Source organism: Diospyros lotus, chromosome 11, assembly GCF_014633365.1.
Source record: "Diospyros lotus cultivar Yz01 chromosome 11, ASM1463336v1, whole genome shotgun sequence".
NCBI lineage: Eukaryota > Viridiplantae > Streptophyta > Magnoliopsida > Ericales > Ebenaceae > Diospyros > Diospyros lotus.
Genome location: NC_068348.1, coordinates 29,099,714 through 29,114,632, shown reverse-complemented (window position 1 = coordinate 29,114,632; position 14,919 = coordinate 29,099,714). Strand labels below are relative to the sequence as shown.

The window sequence follows — 14,919 nt, the reverse complement described above, 5'->3', positions numbered from 1 at the left end:
GTATTTTTTAATTAATTTTTAATAATTGAATTATTTATAATTTTTTTTAAAATTAATTGAGTTGTGGTAATTTTTTTGACATGTAAATTTAGTATTTTTCTTGGGTTAGAAAATGATGTCATATGAGGTTTTCGATTAAAAATAAAACTACAAAGAGATCAACTGCCTCAAGTTATAAACTTTTAGTGGTTTAGTTGATTTTAGCCAATTTATTTGACTATAATTCTATGGGAAATTCTATTGATAGTTCGAAAAATTACTCTTCACAGTCCACATCCCATCAAATTTTCTAAAAATTGTAAAGTACCCATTTTACCTCACAGCCAATTCTCTTCTCCAATCACCTCTCATCGTCGGCCATCGTCTCGCATCTCTTTTTCTCTCCCACATTATATACACACACAAACATACAAATAAATATATATACACGCGGCCATTCAACCAGCACACACACATATACATATATATATATATATATACAGAGCATGGCCGTAGCCATGGCAGTCGCGGCCATACAACCAGCAATCGCACACACACATAAACCAACAAGCGCGCGCGCGCGCACACACACATATATATATATATACACACACAGCTTGGCCGTGGCCATGGCAGTCACGACCATGAAACCCAGCACACACACACACACACACATATATATATATACACAAACACATGTATATATATATACACACACACACTCACACACACAAAAGCATGGCCGCTGCCATGAAAACCTCTGCACCTCGCGATGCGGGGGTTTCAGCAACCCTTGCATCGCGAGGTGTGAGATTTCAGCAATCCTCGTATCTCGCGATGTGGGAGTTTCAAAAACCCCCGCACCACGAGGTACCGAGGTTTTCATGGTCGGGGCCATGCTTTTGTGTGTGTGAGTGTGTATATATATATGTGTGTTTGTGTATATATATATTTGTGTGTGTTTGCTGGTTTATGTGTGTGCAGTTGCTGGTTGTATGGTCGCGACCATGCTCTGTATATATATATATGTATATGTATATGTGTGTGTGCTGGTTGAATAGTCGTGTGTATATATATTTATATGTATGTATATGTATATATAATGCGGGAGAGAAAAAGAGATGCGAGACGATGGCCGGCGATGAGAGGTGATCGGAGGAGAGGATTGGCTGTGGGGTAAAATAGGTACTTTACAAATTTTAGAAAATTTGATGGGATGCGGGCTATGAAAAGTAATTTTTCGGGCTGCCAATAGAATTTTCCTAATTCTATTTATGCACTAATTTTTAATATTTAATTTTGATACTTACAAAATTATAAGTATTTGACAAAAAGTGTTTATAATTTTTAAAAATAAAATATCCTATAAAAATAATTGATAATTTAAGAAAAAATATATTAATTCCTTAAATAAGTATATATAATAATTCTATTAATGTTAAAAATTAAGATACAAATATAATATAATATATTATTATACAATTAAGAGGCCTTCCCCCCAACTAACAAGAGAGAGAAACCTTGACCATAATTGAGAATTTATTACATATATACTGTGCCTTTTCTAGTCCACGCACCGTCTCTGCATTTCATTTTCAGATACATATAAGGCTGAATAAAGACACCATTCTCCGTTGCAGGTACATCACCAACCTCCGTGCATGATCTATCTGTCTATCTATCTATATATATCTTCTCTCTGAACTGCAACTGCACCTGGGTTGCAGATATTCAACTCTCTTTTCAAATTTTCTTGGTGGAGAGAAATGGGAGATGGGCTTTTTCACTTGCAGATGTCTGATCAGTCCGAGATTGATCCCAAAAATGCTGCAAATGTTGAACAGTTTGATGATGATGGGAAGCCCAGAAGAACAGGTAATCGATTGATTAATTAATTAACTTTTTTCTTTCGCCTTCTGAATATATATGTATATGTTGGTGTTTTTGGCAAGAAAATTGAAAATCTTAGCCTGATTTTGCATTCTAGTTTTCATGAAAGAAGCACATATCGACTCTTCATAGTTGTTCTCTGTTCATCTTCTTTCGGAGAAAAGAAGAGAAAATCCGAGAAATAGGGATTTAGACGAAACAATATAAGGGGTACACGTAAATTTTACCTTACTCTGTAAACTAAGTTTACATTTAGACCCCTCTAACGATGTGATATTTTCATTTAACGCCCCTTATGGGTATGAGTATTTGCGTTGCATTAGGGACCGTTTGGACGGCAACTGCACACGTAATAACAGCAGTGATAGGCTCGGGAGTTCTGTCCCTGGCATGGGGAGTTGCTCAGCTGGGGTGGCTCGCCGGAGTTTCCACCATTTTCATCTTTAGCCTCATCACTCTTTACACCAGCAATCTCCTGGCCGACTGTTACCGGTCGCCGGATCCAGTCTCCGGCGAAAGAAACTGCACATATGGAGATGCTGTCAAGGCAAACCTGGGTACATCTTGCATCATCCAAACAGAGCACATATTGAATTTCTGAGTTTGATATTAGTTTCTTGAGACTGACCCTATTCTTTCAAATTTGAACCTTTCAGGTGGGAAAATGTTTCTGGCTTGTAGAGCTGTTCAATTTGCAATCCTCATTGGGATGTCCATCGGCTATACAATCACTGCATCAATAAGCATGGTGTAAGCTAAGTAATTTGCATGCATGGAACATATATATATATATATAGATATAGATATGGTATAGATATAGATGTATAGTTAGGTATCGACAGACTTATGTCTGCGCGGACAAAGTTATTAACATTGAGATAATTTTATTTATCATGTCATGCTGCCCTGTATGCCTAACTCCACTGGAGGAAAGTTTGTTAAGAAGCAATCCTAATGAGATTGGGTCTTTAATTTACCTCTATCCATATATTCTATTTAGAATAAGAAATTACTCAGACACACTTATTTGAATTTGATCTAACACTTGTCAAGCAAATGTAATTTTCAGGGCAATACAGAAATCAAATTGCTACCACATGAGGGGGCATGAAGCTAAATGCAATTTTTCCCACAATCCATACATGATAGGGATGGGAATCCTTGAGATTTTTCTCTCTCAAATCCCAAATTTTCACAAACTCTCAATGCTATCTATTGTTGCAGCAATCATGTCCTTTGGGTACTCCCTCGTAGGAATAGGACTTGCCTTTGCTATGGTTGTCTCAGGTACTCAACACACCTCTCTCTCTCTCTCTCACACACACACACACACACGCACACACACATCTCTTGATTTAACTGACAATGTAGAGTGACAGGCATTTAAGTTGGCATGAGATGAGCAAATACTAACATATCATCAACTTATCTTAATCATATTATGTAGGGTTGGTCGGATAAATAAATCTGAACTGGTCAGATATTTTACTTAGAATTATGTATATCTTCAATAAAGTATAAAACACATGTCACACTTAGTTTCTTACCAAGTTTATTTTTTTCTATGATAAAAGTTTTTAAAACATATATCATATTTAGCTCATCATGAATCACTGTTCAACACATGTATATCATGCTTGTTTCACTTCATTCTTCTCATAAGAATCTTTATTAATTGGCCTTCTTCTTAGATGATTAAACTATCTATGTATCCTCATGTATCTTATATTTTCAATGAGAGTCAATTTAATTAATTTATTATCAATAACTTAATTTTTAGTTTTATCATTCTTGTACCACGGTACGTGGCCATTTCTACTTTGAGTAGGCATTTGCTGTCTTTTTTGTCAAAAATGGAGCTCAAAAGCATTGGCCAACTATAAATTCCATAGTAGAACTTAGCAATTGCTCAAATTTTTCAATAAGTACTAAAGACATTGGATTTGGGATTTTGGATTAATTAGTGCTACCACCTGCCACTATGTAACAAATCCGGAAATCACATGTTAGATCATCATGTTGTGGGTTTTGTTCTTATATATGAGCAAGACGATCCAAATTTTGGGTTTATTTGGTTCTGGTCCAACAAGTATTCTAAGCTCATTCTTTTATTAATCGCAATTAGTAATTATTGCAACATGGGAGATTTCCTTGTTAAACTCTAAAATCAGTTTTTTGGATGATAGATTTGAAGTAGCCAGTGGTGTAGTGTGTGAGAAGTTTGAGAGAGAGACTCACAAACAAAGAAATTCGTGTTGATAGTGAACTTGATCACTTTAATCGGGTGGCGATTTGTTTTCCAATTTGGCCAAAATTTTGTAGGTTTGTTGGGGACTTGTGGCAGGCACTACGTACACTGTACGTACATGGTTGAATCATATATATTTTGGTAATTTCTACAATGACATTGTGGTGCTTCACAGATTGCTGTATATTTTCCAGTGAAATCTCTTCATTTTCTCTTGCTTTGGTTTCCACTATATCGATATATAGTGGTTTGATTGTTGTTAATTATCTAGATGGGATTGTTTGTGATATTTGTTGATGATTTGGGATTTTGTTTTACCTCTAGCTTTGCTTAGGCATACTTTTTGTAAATTTTGACGAATTTGAACTTCGATCCAGGGGTCTGTTTGTGTGTCTGGTCGATTTAATTCTACAATGTTCTACTGCATATAATGCTCCATTCTGCACAGGAAATGGAAAGAGAACTACCTTGACCGGGGTTGAAGTTGGGATGAATCTCTCTACAACCGACAAAACCTGGAGAATGTTCACAGCATTAGGCGACATCGCACTCGCCTTCTCTTACTGTCAACTCCTAATCGAAATCCAAGTGAGGAAATACAAAAAGAAAATCTCAAATCATTGAAACACTAGTATTTTGTTGACTAGCTGATTGATGTTTAAAACACGAATTAATTATAGTTAATTTATGGGTTTGGTCTTAATTTGCAGGACACATTAAGCTCGGCCGAACCCGAGAACAAGGTGATGAAGAAAGCCAACACCATGGCTGTGTGTGCAACCTCGGCTTTCTACATGATGTGTGGCTGCTTCGGCTATGCTGCGTTTGGAAACGAAGCAAGCGGCAACTTGCTCACAGGATTCGGATTCTACGACCCCTTTTGGCTCGTCAACTTGGCCAACATTTTCATCGTGGTGCACCTCGTGGGGGCGTACCAGGTTTGAAGATTATAATTCCATCCTTAGCCAGACGGATAGAGATACCCAAAATATCTGCTAGCCTTGGACTCGATGATATGCTATAATATTGTTGCTTCTTACAGGTCTTCGTACAGCCGGTGTACGACTCATTTGAGTCGTGGGCCCGCCGGAGGTGGCCGGACTCCAGGTTCGTAACCGCGAACTACTCCATTGTCATAGGCAAGAAGAAGAAGAAGAAGCTGAAGTTGGATACCAACCTCCTGAGGCTAACATGGAGGACCGGGTTCGTGACATTGGCGACGATGACGGCGATGGCGATGCCTTTCTTCAACGACATACTGGGGCTTCTGGGCGCCGTAGCGTACTGGCCGCTGACGGTTTTCTTCCCGGTGGCGATGTTCGTCTCCCAGAAGAAGATCCGGCGGTGGAGCCGCCGCTGGATCGGGCTGCAGCTCATAAACATGGTGTGCTTTTTGGTGGCTTTGGCTGCAGCTTGTGGCTCCATTCAAGGCCTCAACAAGGCTCTCCATGCTTACAAGCCATTTAATGTCAAGGATTAAGGGCATGTTTGGCTAAGCGTTTCAAATTGCAGCTTTTAAACTGTTTAGCTTTTAAGTAGTATAAAATTTTTAAATTGGATAGTGTTTAAACTGGTAATATGTTTAAATAAATGTGATTTTAATTTATCAATTGAATAATTATGTGTTTGATTTGAAAAAGTTGATAAATTATTAGAATTTGATAAAAAAACAAAAATAGACATGTTGAATGATGTAAAATTTTATCATTAGATGTTGATAAATATATATTAATATATTAAAAATATATTAATAGAATATAAATATATACACCTTTTATTTTTTCCTTCAAATATATTATCATTAGATTAATATATATATATATATAATATATATATACACATTGTACAAGCATACAGTGATTGGGGAGCCGCTAGGGATAGAGCCGACGATAGAGACATGAGTGGCAATTGAGGCAACGATCGACATCGATTGAGATTGGAGGCAACAGTCGATGGGAATAAGGATGAGTTTGGAAGCGACGGCTGCAGGCGATGATGGAGTTGGAGATGGTGGTCAACAATGACAGTGGGGGTGATGGCTAGGGCAACAGCGAAACGGATGGAGATGGACGACAAGCAACAATGGCAATCGAAAATTGGTTGTAGAAGGTTAAAGAAGAAGGATATGGGTTGAAAATTTGTGTTTTATTTGAGAGTAAATAAGTAATTTACTTGGTCAATGCAACTTTTATTCTATTAGTGTTTTGCAAAAGCTGATGGGGAAGAGCTTGCAAAACGCTATTGGGATAGCATTTAAGTTATTTGGATTTGTCAAACACTTAATTGAAAAACTCTTGACATCTTATAAGCTACACTAATAGCTTATAAGCTATCAAACTATTTAGCCAAACAAGTCTATTCATAGCAACTCTAATAAGAGCTTAAACTTTATATAGCTTATAAGTTTTTCTAACAATGTTTTGAAAAAAACTGCACTCCCTTTTTCAAATAAGTTCTTAGGAGCTTTTTGTGTCGACCAAGGAAATGTCTGATTTATTCTCAAACAAAAAACATATTTTCAATTAACCAAACACTCTTCTTCATCTCTCTATCTTTTTTTGTCATTGTCACCACCTCGAGCCAGACTCATTTCCATCATCATCACCATCGTTGTCGTTCGTTGTCCTCTACTTGCTTGCATTGCGTCGTCTATAGCTCCAGCCCATCGCCGTCACTTCCATTTTCTCCTCCATTGCCTCCTTCGTTCACTATCGCCTCATTCATTCAATATATATATACAACATATATATATTTAATGCATATATTTTAATATATATTGAATTAATATATTTAACATTTTTATTAAAATTTAGTATTTTTATAAATTTTATTTACATCACTCAACAACATGTTTATTTTTGTCCTTTTATTAAGTTTCAATAACTTATCAACTCTTTTAAATCAAACACAAAACTATTAATTGAAATCTTAAAAAGTTAAAAACACATTTATCAAAATACATTATCAGTTTAAACGCTACTCAACTTTTAAATTTTATATAATTTAAAAGTTAAATAACTTAAAAATTATTAAAAAAATGATAAGCCAAACACCTCCTAAATCTAATTAATTAGAACAGCATGATGAAGCAGATTAATTAATCAAGATAATTAGTACAAGTTTTATCTTAAATATTTCTTCCCGCTTGGTGATGTTTTGTTAAATTCCATTTTATTAATTAGAAGCAAAATGGCATTTATGGATACAATATATATATATATATATATTGTATGCAAAATAGTTGATAGCGAATGATTTCTTTGACCTTTTTGGCACAAGGAAACAAACATTTGTGTCTCAATCTCACAAACATTAAAATATGCTAATTTAAACCACTCTTCCCCCCCGGCAGTTGCTCCCCGCTCGTTGACTTCTTGGGTCTCCCTTTCCGTTTCATGTTCAAGGACCGACATTTATACAATAAGAAAAGTATAATCTATAACACAAAAAATATTATATATATATATGTATACATACATCTTTATGTGATAATTGTATAATTTTCAATTTGTTTATGTAATATATTTTTCGTATTATTTATAATATTTTTTACATTATACAAGATATATATATTTATATATATATAAATCATAATATTAAAATAATTTTTTTTTTTTATAACGCAAAAAATTCAATGGATCTCTAATAGACACACAACCCCATAATATCTTATCGTGTTTGTATCTTGACTTGAATAATGGACAATGTTCCTTTTTGATCAAAGGGAACGATCGGAGGTGGAATCGTAACGGCAGGGTGCAGGCTTCGATGATGGGTTCTTCTAGGGGGTGATTGACAACTGCAAGCATTTCGATGCTTGAGTGAGTAAAAGAGTAAGAAAAAAACAATGTATTAGTAGGTCAAAGGGCAAAACATACCTTTATTCTGAAAAGAGTTGGCTGATATAGGAGGAGGAGATGTCCTCTTACATGCATGCGTCGTACGTCTGCAGGTGATGTGACTGAGTATCCAGCACCAGTAGAGGTTTCCAAGTAGCAGCATAGTGGCGATGAGACCCCCATTAATGTAGATGTGATCTGCTATTAATGAGGATGAGATCTAAGGCGACCGTACGAATACCCAGTCGGGGTTGTAATGATACTGTGACAGGTTGGCGCGGGACCAAGAGATGGACCGAGATTGGGCCCAGAAAAAGGGCCAAGAGATGGGCCGAGATTGGGTCCAGAAAGAAAGCCCAAAGATAGGCCAAAATTGGGCCCGGACGGTCCAGACAAACTCGAGATAAATCAAAACCCAGAATCTATCTCTTTGAATAAACAACTTTAGAAAATGACATTTCATTAATTATGCAAGTTTAGAGATAAACATAACCCCATTTCAACCTAGGAGTTGCCTAACAATGAGACTTGAAAAGAAAAAGTAGGCTATAAATCTAAGCCCATTTCAACCATATAGGGTTAGTGAGTAATCCACCCCCCAAACGCACCAAACTCAAAAAGATAATGTTGTGTATATATATTTTACACCACAACCCAATTAAAATTTTATATTTATTTATATAAGAAATAAAAAAATTTACAATAGTGCAAATTTGTAGAACCAGCCGTGCCATATGTATTATTTGAAGTTTGAGAAAAAAGCCTGGGCATTCCAAATGACCCCTCAAAAATAAAATAAACCCTAACATAAAACCCCAAAAATAAAAACCCATATATTCATTATAATAATTAAGAAAACCCATATATACAAAACATATAATATATACAATTTTTAAAAAATTTCTTGAGGACCATTATAGACTAAGTTACATTCTTGTTAAAATTAGACATTACATACGTTTCTAAAGACTTAGATGTAAGATCTCGTAAATAAATTAACTCAAAATTATGAGTCAGTCTATTATCATAGTAGTTAATAATTTTTAGTAAAGAAATTAGTTTTTGTAACTGGACCCGCAAAAAGGGGTATGGAATACAGTGCTATATATATTTAAGTTTAACAAGGTGGCAAGTTGTGATAAACAATAACATTAATGCACAAATATTGCAATTAATTAAGCAATGTGCCTTGCTTTACTCTTGAGTGATACTCAATTACAGTTTTAAGTGCTCAATAACTTTATTAGGCCATCATTGTTCTTTTTAATACAAGGTTTCATATATAGCCTTGGAAATTGACATTGGTTTATGTAATAGGGATAGATCTGTGGGGGGTTTAAGGGTGGGTTGAATTGATCTCATTTAATGTTAATATATATTGGGGCATGGTTAGGAGGAAGTTGCTTTGAAGCCATTCCATGGGCGTTACAATATTAATGATTCAAATCTTGGGAACACCAATTTTTAATAGAAAATTCACTAGTCTTAGTGAAAGAATGCTACTCTAATATATATTAGAGTAATTAATAAAATAGTAAAGTTAAGGATATTATCAACAAAATCTTATTTAGTGAAACATAAGATCAGTTAAATGAATTACGAAGGCTAATTACTATATGAGTTGATTATAAGAATTTTAAATTATATTTATTTATAGAAGGTTAAGTTAATAATATTAGGTAATATTTCATCACTTGATGTTGCTGAATAGACACATGTGCAAGGGACAGTTGAGAGAGAGGCACTCCAATGTTGACTTTGCTTTTGATGTTCTCCCAAACCGTATAAATTCACCCACATCACACTCTCCATTGCAAAGCCTTCTGAATTTTCTTTCCAACCTCTTCTTACCTCACTTTCTCTGGAAGTTAGCCCTGATTTTCCCGGCAGACAAACAAAAAACTGCCTCAAAATGACCAAACTACCCTCGCCTCTTCTCTCTTTCGTCCCGTTCCTCTTCCTCTTCTTCTCCATTTCCATCCTACCCTTTCTAGTAACTTCGCAGGACTCGGCGGCAATTGACCGAGAGATTCTGTTGATACTTAAGCAGCGGTGGGGAAATCCACCGTGGGCACAGCGGTGGAATGCCACCTCATCACCGTGTGACTGGCCGGAGGTTCAATGCACTGTCGGCGCTGTCACCGGATTACTCCTCAGCAACAAGAACATCACCCAGAAAATCCCGCCTGCAATCTGTGGCCTCCGGAATCTCACCACTCTTGACTTGTCCTACAACTACATCTCCGGAGACTTCCCGACGGCTCTCTACAATTGCCATAATATTCGGCATTTGGACCTCTCTCAAAACTACTTCGTCGGCCCGGTTCCCTCAGACATCGACCGTTTGTCGCCGTCTCTCCGATACTTCGACATCGGGGCCAACAATTTCTCCGGTGACATCCCGGCAGCGATTGGTCGGTTGCCACGGTTGCGAACCCTGTATCTCTACCAAAACCAATTCAATGGCACGTTTCCTATCGAAATCGGAGGCTTGTCCAATCTCGAATATCTGGGTATGGCTTACAACACATTTACGCCGAACAAGCTGCCACCGGCATTTGGAAAGTTGAAGAACTTGAAGTTCTTGTGGATGGCTGAGACCAACTTGGTTGGCGAGATAGCGAAAAGTTTTGTGAATCTAACGAGCCTTGAACACTTGGATTTATCTATGAACAATTTGCAGGGTCGAATTCCTCAGGGAATATTCCAATTGAAGAATCTGAGTTTTGTGTATTTGTACGACAATCAACTCTCTGGCGAGATTCCAACTCCGATTGACTCGCTGAACTTGATCGAATTGGACTTGTCCATGAACAATTTGACAGGTTCAATACCTGCAGATATTGGGAAGTTGCAGAAATTAGAGATCTTGCATTTGTTCATGAACCAATTCTCCGGCCAAGTTCCAGCGAGCATTGGCCTAATCCCAACTTTGAAGCATTTTAGGGTTTTCACAAATAGGTTGAATGGGACTTTACCGCCAGAATTCGGCCTCCATTCGAGGCTAGAGGCTTTCGAGGTTGCGGAGAATCAATTCACCGGGAAGCTACCGGAGAGCCTCTGTGCAGGGCAGGCTCTGCTCGGCGTGGTGGCTTTCTCAAACAAGCTCACTGGAAGCGTGCCTAAATCGCTTGAAAATTGTGGAACTTTGAGGACTGTTCAGCTCTATGAAAACAATTTCTCCGGCGAGGTTCCATTAGGCATGTGGACTTTGCCCAACATATCAAGCTTGATGCTTAGCCAAAACTCATTTTCCGGCGAACTTCCAAGCAAATTGGCCTGGAATTTGTCCCGGCTAGAGATCAGTGACAACAGATTTTCGGGTCAGATTCAAAGTCAATTCTTATCTTGCGCGAGATTGGTCGTGTTTAAGGCAAGCAACAACCAGTTTTCAGGCAAAATCCCGGTGGAGTTAACTAGCCTTCCCCGACTCCTTACTCTGAATCTTGATGGTAATTCACTTGAAGGTGAATTGTCATCCACAATACTTTCATGGAAGTCTCTAAACACTCTGAATCTTGCTCGAAACAAGCTCCACGGCCCAATTCCAGCCGCTCTCGGTTCTCTGAGCGACCTCCTCAACCTTGATTTGTCTGAAAATCAACTTTCTGGCCAAATTCCATCCCAATTAGGCCGTTTGAGGCTAACCACCTTGAACCTCTCCTCTAACCAACTCACTGGGAAAATCCCCGATGAGTTCGATAACTTAGCATACCAAAACAGCTTCCTCAACAACCCCAATCTCTGCTCCAAGAAGCCAATTTCCAACCTCAAAAGTTGCACAACCAGAACACAAAGCTCCAACCTATCGTCTGGATACACCCTCACTCTGGTCCTTGTTCTCGCGGCTACCCTCCTTCTAGTCACTATTCTATCAATCATTTTCAACATCAGAAACGGAAGGGGAAGAAGCTCAAGCGATACCTCGAAAGTTGGAAGCTAACCTCATTCCAGAGGTTTGCCTTCACCAAGGCTACCATTCTATCCCAGCTAACCGAAAACAATCTAATCGGAAGTGGAAGGTCGGGGAAGATATACCGGGTCCCGGTATCCCATCCGGGAGATTTTGTCGCTGTCAAGAGCATCTGGAACAACCATAGATTTGATCACAATCTAGAGAAGGAATTTTTGGCAGAGGTTGAGATACTGGGAACAATTAGGCATGCCAACATAGTGAAGCTGTTGTGTTACATTTCAGGTGAGGATTCAAAGCTGCTTGTCTACGAGTACATGGAGAATCAGAGTCTGGATAAGTGGTTGCATGGAAGGTTCGTTGGTAATTCTGTTTTGGATTGGCCGACGAGGCTGCAGATTGCCATTGGAGCTGCCAAAGGGTTGTGTTACATGCACCATGGCTGCTCGCCACCGATCATTCACAGGGATGTGAAATCGAGCAATATCTTGTTGGACTCTGAGTTCAGGCCAAGGATTGCTGATTTTGGCCTGGCTAGGATTCTGGCCAAGCAAGATGAGCCTGAGACCATGTCTACTGTTGCTGGTTCGTATGGGTATCTTGCTCCTGGTATGATCTCTTTTTTCAACTTAATCCATTGCTAGTGCTGCAATTTATGAAAGTGGGTGTTGAGTTAAATTGTGGTTTGATTGCAGAGTATGCTTACACAACAAAAGTGAACGAGAAGATCGATGTATACAGTTTTGGAGTAGTGCTATTAGAGCTGGTGACTGGAAGAGAGGCCAACGAAGGAGACAAGCACACAAGCTTGGCAGAATGGGCATGGCATCTCTATGGAGAAAGAAACTCCATTGAAGACGCCTTGGAGGAGGACATAATGGAGCCATCTTGCTTGGAAGAAATGAACACTGTCTTCAAACTTGGGCTGGCATGCACAACCACGCAGCCTTCCGACCGGCCTTCCATGGAGGAGGTGTTGCAGATTCTGTGTCGCTGTCCTGCCCCGGCGGAGGGCGGCCGGCGGCACGGGATAGGGCGCAAGTTCGACGTCGCCCCGCCTCTCAGCAATGCCAAGTATCTTTACAACTATAAGCATAGTAACAAGGTTTGTGATGAAGATGGCAATATGGTTTGAACTTTGAAGACTGCATGTTCATAATTATGTAATTTGAGGACTTTCATAATTATGTAATTAACTCCTAATGTAACTTTAATCCCTTTTAATGGGTTGGATACATCAATTTTAGACATTCATAATCTCACTATATATATTGAAAGAAAGGGGTGAAATATCAAACAAGATATTGTAATTTAAGAAGAATTAAATAAATTATTATATTTTTAAATTTAGAGTTAAATTAGTCACAATATTTTAAAAAATATTAAATAAGTCATTGTATTTTAAAGTCAAAGGATTATTCTAACTATTGTGATAAATATCATCCCTAATCAAAAGATCGTACGATCGCAAATGTTTAAATAGAATTTTAAATTTGGATTCAAAGAATATATAATTGTAATTTGATCATTTTTAAAATATAAAAACCAATTTAGCAAGTCTCTAAGAGATATAATTAATAAAATGTCATTTTCTAGTAGGGGTGTCCGTGGTGCGATTTGACCAGTCTGAACCATTTTTAGCATGTCAAACCGTTAGTACGGTTTTTCGAACAAACCAGACCACGGTTTGGTTTTGGTCTAGCCAAACCGCACCGCATTTGCAGTTTGGTTTGGTGCGATTTACCGCAGTTTGAAAATCTGATACAGGTGAGTTTTAAAATCACTAAAAATGCTACTTAAAAATGATAAATAAAAATTACCAGTGATTATCATCAGATTACTAGTGACATAACATCAATTATCAAATAATGCATATCATCATACAATAAATATGCAACATACAATTATTTCCAAATATATATACATATATGTAATTGAATAATGTATTGTCCAAACCAATTATTTTCAAAATAATTATTTTAATTATTTTTTTATTATTTTCTGGACAGAACTGAACCGCCTACTGTCCAAATCGTGAATCGCGTTGTAAGGGCCCACTCCCGAATGTGCCTGCTAGCATAGGACATTCGAAAGGAGGTCATCACAAGGATGATATAGAACAATACCTCATAATAAACACACACATTTATCTATTTTCACGCAGCGAAATATCAATAACTTTCGTTACAAACCAATGTTGATACATCTAGGCTCTTAGGCCATACAAACCGAATATGAGGCTCTAATGTAAAACAACAATTTAAAATCTCATCAATCTTCCTCACCAAAACGCAACTAGGATCTCCGAGTTGAGTGCCTCTGTACACCACTACCCTTGGGTTGTAGTCCCACTGGACTCGCCCTTAATGACTGCTTTACCTTTACCTGGAATGGCATAAGAAGATCAAGTGAGCCACAAGGCTCAGCAAGTTCTAGTACAAAGGAGCAGTATGAAGAAAGAGAAATCATGATGATACCGAGAGGAGTGTACAACGACTTCATATCAATATTCAATTATAGAAGTCGGAAATCATATCTCATAGAATTATAAATTTCAAATTTTTGTTCATGTATAATCATACAAGTGCATACATCATAAGTATAAGTCCCATAGGCTCATAAGCCACGATGCAAAATATGCGTTAATCATCATATCAGTAAATCAACACATAATGTATTGAGCACAACCTGCCGGGCTATGGCCACCTCGTCCCGCGTCAGGCGCTCCTAGGGTACCCTTTATTTCCGCGCAAAATAATAAGTGCGCTAAGAACATATATATATATGAGCATCATGTACATGTATGCATCATGTATGCATTTACCAGCAATGTAAAATTTAAATTCTCGTTCTCAATATACATTTAATACCATTGAAGAATGTTATGGCAAAAATTGTTATTTTTCCACCATACAATCGCTCTAATACACTAAGTAAATGTTTAATTAATATTAATAAAAATTTTCGGATGGGTACTGTAGCGGGGTACTATACGGATACGGTATGGTACTGTAGCAAGATACTGTATGTATACTGTACGAATACGGTAT

The 14,919-nt window shown here is 37.6% G+C and overlaps 2 protein-coding genes across 2 annotated transcripts; both read left to right on the top strand.

Moving 5' to 3' along the window:
• The first annotated feature begins 1,567 nt into the window (after positions 1 to 1,567).
• LOC127813391 (amino acid permease 8-like) lies at positions 1,568 to 5,706 on the top strand. Its single transcript, XM_052354338.1, has 8 exons — positions 1,568 to 1,619; positions 1,707 to 1,854; positions 2,193 to 2,426; positions 2,526 to 2,619; positions 2,939 to 3,156; positions 4,566 to 4,705; positions 4,828 to 5,055; positions 5,160 to 5,706. The coding sequence occupies exons 2-8, from the start codon at positions 1,746 to 1,748 to the stop codon at positions 5,595 to 5,597; spliced, it is 1,461 nt and encodes a 486-aa protein (XP_052210298.1). The 5' UTR covers positions 1,568 to 1,619; positions 1,707 to 1,745; the 3' UTR covers positions 5,598 to 5,706.
• A 4,081-nt stretch (positions 5,707 to 9,787) lies between these two features.
• On the top strand, positions 9,788 to 13,126 carry LOC127812629 (receptor-like protein kinase 5). Its single transcript, XM_052353091.1, is given in 3 exon segments — positions 9,788 to 11,852; positions 11,855 to 12,478; positions 12,565 to 13,126. Coding segments are annotated over 3 exon segments (3,048 nt in total). The 5' UTR covers positions 9,788 to 9,868; the 3' UTR covers positions 13,005 to 13,126.
• The last annotated feature ends 1,793 nt before the right edge of the window (positions 13,127 to 14,919 follow it).

Excerpts from the sequence above, each read along its gene's own strand:
- LOC127813391 (XM_052354338.1), top strand. The coding sequence starts at position 1,746 with ATGGGAGATGGGCTTTTTCACTTGCAGATGTCTGATCAGTCCGAGATT. Across the intron at positions 2,620-2,938 it reads ACTGCATCAATAAGCATGGT|GGCAATACAGAAATCAAATT; the intron begins GTAAGCTAAGTA and ends TGTAATTTTCAG. Across the intron at positions 4,706-4,827 it reads AACTCCTAATCGAAATCCAA|GACACATTAAGCTCGGCCGA; the intron begins GTGAGGAAATAC and ends CTTAATTTGCAG.